At 24.5% G+C, this 4,529-nt stretch overlaps 3 protein-coding genes across 3 annotated transcripts in view, besides 6 other annotated features; 2 read left to right on the top strand and 1 right to left on the bottom strand.

Moving 5' to 3' along the window:
• Nucleotides 1-73: a sequence feature (AT_rich).
• Nucleotides 1-661, bottom strand: part of EDI_144780 (ADP-sugar pyrophosphatase, putative) — a gene marked incomplete at both ends in the record, with an annotated part of 1,178 nt that extends 517 nt beyond the window's left edge. The window contains one exon of the mRNA XM_001735341.1: nt 127-661. Within this exon, the coding sequence (XP_001735393.1) occupies nt 127-661 (535 nt within the window). The remainder of the gene's footprint in view (nt 1-126) is intronic.
• A 147-nt stretch (nt 662-808) lies between these two features.
• Nucleotides 809-829: a sequence feature (AT_rich).
• Nucleotides 830-977: 148 nt separating this feature from the next.
• EDI_144770 (uncharacterized protein) lies at nt 978-1,593 on the top strand (the record flags this gene model as incomplete). Its single annotated transcript, XM_001735340.1, has 2 exons — nt 978-1,318; nt 1,374-1,593. 2 exons carry the CDS (start codon nt 978-980, stop codon nt 1,591-1,593), a joined length of 561 nt encoding a protein of 186 aa, XP_001735392.1.
• Nucleotides 1,324-1,372: a sequence feature (AT_rich).
• A 13-nt stretch (nt 1,594-1,606) lies between the features above and the next one.
• Nucleotides 1,607-1,635: a sequence feature (AT_rich).
• A 25-nt stretch (nt 1,636-1,660) lies between these two features.
• Nucleotides 1,661-1,727: a microsatellite.
• On the top strand, nt 1,727-2,163 carry EDI_144760 (uncharacterized protein; the record flags this gene model as incomplete). Its single annotated transcript, XM_001735339.1, has 2 exons — nt 1,727-1,940; nt 2,003-2,163. The coding sequence occupies 2 exons, from the start codon at nt 1,727-1,729 to the stop codon at nt 2,161-2,163; spliced, it is 375 nt and encodes a 124-aa protein (XP_001735391.1).
• A 402-nt stretch (nt 2,164-2,565) lies between these two features.
• Nucleotides 2,566-4,529: part of a repeat region that runs on past the window's edge.

Below are 4,529 nucleotides of genomic sequence, written 5' to 3'. Positions count from 1 at the left end.
TATTTTATAATTATGAAATTATACTTTTTATTATATCTTATATCTTCTAATCATAAAAAAAACAAATAAAATACTGAAATGGCTTTTGCTTTAATTTTTTTTATTCATTGTAATTCATAATATAACCACTACATGCAAAACAGAATAAACGAGCTTCAACAGTTTCTCCTGCTTCAGATCTTTTACTTAAGAAATCCTCAACTTCTTTTAATGGAACAATATGAACTGTAATGTCTTCTGATAATTCAAGCTCTTGTTCTGGATTTTGATTCTCAGGAGCATCACCATTAATTAACAATGAAACATATTGAACATATGTATCACTTTCAGCTGGTGCAGCTGCAACTCTTTTACTAACTTTCAACACTTTTTCAGCAACATATCCTGTCTCTTCTTTTAATTCTCTTTTTGCTGAAGACTCAACAGTTTCATTTGGATCAATTAATCCAGCAGCAAGTTGCCACACCATAGTATTAACTGGTACTCTAAACTCTCTAATAAAAACTAATGAAGTTGGTTTCTTACTAACTGGATAATAAATTATGGGGACTAATTCTACAGCATCAACGTCTAATCCTGATAACTTCTTTGATTTTCTTGAAATACATTCCCATTTACGAGTTCCTTTAGGTGTGTTATATTCCAATAATTCAAATGACATAAATTTCCCTTCATGTAAAACATTATGTTTTGTAACATAAAAATTGTTGTTGACTTGGTTCACTACTCATTTTTTAAAATTTCCTTTTTTCAGTATTTAGTTCTTCTCTTTTATAATAAACGAAGCGACACGTCATTTTTCTTTTACAAAATAAAAAATTAAAATATTGATTGTTGTGGATTTCTTTTTAGAAAAGAAGAGATGTTTATTTAAATAAAAGTTATATGAACAGGAAATAAAAGACCAAATTTGGAAGATTATCATAAATATATTTTTTTCTGTTTAAAACTTGTAAATCAGAAAAGAAATATTTTTAATGGGTTGTGGAGGTTCAAAACCAAAACTTAATTTACCTGATTTATCACTACAGCGTAACCCAGACTGGAAGTACAATTCTTCTATTAAAGTTGAAGGAAATACAATTCAACAATTTAAAGACCATGGATGTACATCATGTTGTATTGGTAAAATTCCTATTACCCAAATCAAAGTAAAAATTTTACCAAGTCAAGAATATTGTTTTGTTGGTCTTATGGAAAAAACAGCAGCAGATCAGGCAAGTGCAACGAGTAATGGAATAGTAAATTTAAAAGGAGTGTACGGATGTGGAATGGCAGAAAATGATGTTGTTATGAATGGTCAAGTAACTCATTATAAGTTTGTTTTTATTTTTTTAAAAGTTTTATATTAAAAATAGTGTTAAATAAAATAGGAGACCAGCACTACAATCAGGAGATTATGTTGAATTCAAGTATACTAAAGATCGGATTTTCTTTAAAATAGCAAAAGATTGGGACTTGTTGTATGTCGTTGGAGAAGGGAAAGAGTTTGTTTTTGTATGCGAGGTCTGTCATCTTTATTCTAGAGTTGAAATTATTGAGTCTACAAAACTAGAATTAACTCAATCTGACCCACCAAATAATCAGCAATGAAATAATCATTGTCTATAAAAAAGTTAATTTATTTTTTATAATCCTAATTTAGGTCTATTAAATTTATAATAAAATTAAAAATATCAATAAAAAAAAAAAGAAAAACCAACTTGAAAAACTGAGAAAGAATAAAATGCAACAACAGAAAAGTAATGATGAACTTCTTAATGAATCTGCTCAAAGGGTTGTTGAAGATATCTCTAAATTAATGAACAATGAATTAAATATGGCTAGACAAGATTTTAAATTTTATACTGCCGTTAATAACGAAGCAAGTAAAAAAGTTGAAAAAATATCAGACATTGTTGCCAGTAATTCAAAGAGTGTCGAACTAATTGAACAAAGCTGTTTGTTAGCACATAAATTAATTAACATTTGAATGAAAAATCGAATTTTAATGAACATGTAGATAATGAATTAGAAGAATACAGAAAATATGTAGACCAATTAGAGACAACTTTAGACGGTATTGAATTAACTGTGGGACAATTAGATGAACAAACAAAAATGATTGAGGCATCGTTCCGAGCAATTGAAAGAAAATTAGCTCAACAAGCATTAAAAAAGTAATAATAACTTCATTTTCTAATATTGCAATCGGTTTCAATTATTAACAAATCAAAGAAATATAAATGGTGTAATAAATAATTACTTATCAATAACATTATTCATATTTAATAATAACGTTTAACTAAAGAACACGACACCAAGCATTTGCAATGAAATAAAATAGTCGTCGTTATATTCTTCACTTCATTCTACCATTAAAGAATTTATTATATTATTACTCTTTTTGAGGTAATTTATTTTAAAATCATTTATCAATAGACAATAAAAACATTCATTTTAATCTTTTTCAGTGATAGTTTATTTTAACTAAATGATTTGAACGTATGAATTTTACTATTTATAACCAACTCAACAAAGATATGGAGAGAATAAAATAAATCTTAACCTATTCTTCAATAAATAAAAAATAGGACAATTAATAGATATATCCACAATTTGATTTATGAATATTGAGAATTGATTATTTCAGTGATTTCAATATGTTCTATCTCTACAATAAAGTTCATTTCTAACAATGAGAATTAGAAGGTTCATCTTCTAATGTGTTGCCACTGTTAAATATGTAAAATATTAAGTCTTTCATGTTTTTATAATGACTGTTCGTAATATTTTGGGTAAGTCAATTTGTAATTTTAGTGAATTTAATCTTCTTACTGTTTCTTTATGTATTAATTTATTGTTAATATTACAGGTATTATTTCTACATAAGTTAATTCTCTACTTTGTCTTAGCTTCTCATGTAATTATTTGTATTTATTTATTTTGTAAATATAATTTAATTCAATGTTTCTATCTTGACATATGGCGACATCATTAATATATCATTTTTTATCTTTGATGATTTGATAATATATATTTGGTCTTCTAGCATTAAAAGAATGGTCACTAACCAATAAATCTTTATTGTAAGTTATAACCATTTCATTATTATTAATACACTTAGGATATGTATTAAAATCTATTTCATCAAATTCATTAAAATGGGTAATTAATATATGTTTATATATTTGTTTACATACATAATCGTGTTTTGATATTTGATTCTTCTTCATTACATGACATCCTAACAAAATATGGCTAATAGATGGAATTGTGTTAGGACAATGTTTACAATATTTTAAAGCATCAGAATGGAGTATTTTAGATTTAATATTTCCTGTCATAATTACTCCTTCTTGCATCTTTACTACTTGGAGGAAAGCATTTCTTTTTATATTTAATAACATGTAGTTACTGATAATTTCTTAATATTAAATATACAATTTACATTTCTTATATATTCACTTCATTTCTTTCAATTCATTTAAATATCTTTTATTTATTTTATTTGTTACCCATTCAAATACTTTGTTTACATCATGTTTTATTTCATTTAACTGTATTATATTCATTAATTCATTAAAATTAATCTTCTTACCAAATGCTCTCTTCATTCTTTTAATTATTCCATTTAGATTCTCTTTTACTGCTTCTATCATTTCTAATATTTCTGTATTTGATATTTATATTTTAAATATATTCTTAATAATTCATTACATCATTCATCTCGTGATGACATTATTCACATTCCTAATTCATTTATTGTAACATATAATCTACTTTTATTGATGTTTCTACTGTATAGTTTGAGTTGTATCAATGAATTTCTTATTTATTTATCTATATTCTCAAACTCACCAAGTTTCCATTTGATAATACAGAATCAATATCTTAATTTTGAGATTATATCATTATTAATCTTTCTAATTGTATTGATGCTACTATATTTCATAATATTTAATGATGATAAAATAGAAGATACATCATTTAATAATCATGTACAATATTTATTAATATTTATTTTATCTCCTATTTCAATACCAAGATATTTATAAGGGTTATCATTAGTTACTCTTGGTAATTCAGCTAATTCTCCATTTATCTGACTATTGATATTATTCATTATCCCACTCTTTTCTACATTTATTTTTAATCATATTCTATTAAATATTTCATTTGTTAATTTGTTTGTTTTTTCCATTTCATTGATGTTGTTAGTTATTATCTTTAAATCGTCCATATATAATAAGTGGTTTAACTGGACTTGTTTTTCTTCTCCATTCATTTTAATAGATAACTTATTAATTTGTTTATCTAATTATTTAGATAATATAACAATAGATAATACAAATAATAATTTAGATAAACTATCACCTTGTATTATTCCTCTTTCTACATTAATTATACCTACATTTTGTTGAATATAATATAATTGGAGTTGTGTATTATTTAATATATATAATATACTTTTAATTACAACTAATGGGATGTTAAAGTAAATTAAACAATGTTTAACAAATTGATGATTAATATTATCATATGTTTTA

This window comes from Entamoeba dispar, genomic scaffold, assembly GCF_000209125.1.
Source record: "Entamoeba dispar SAW760 scf_1105229459073 genomic scaffold, whole genome shotgun sequence".
Taxonomy (NCBI): Eukaryota; Evosea; order Mastigamoebida; family Endamoebidae; genus Entamoeba; species Entamoeba dispar.
The sequence above is the reverse complement of the archived record's forward strand: the minus strand, read 5'-3'. Positions and strand labels throughout refer to the sequence as shown.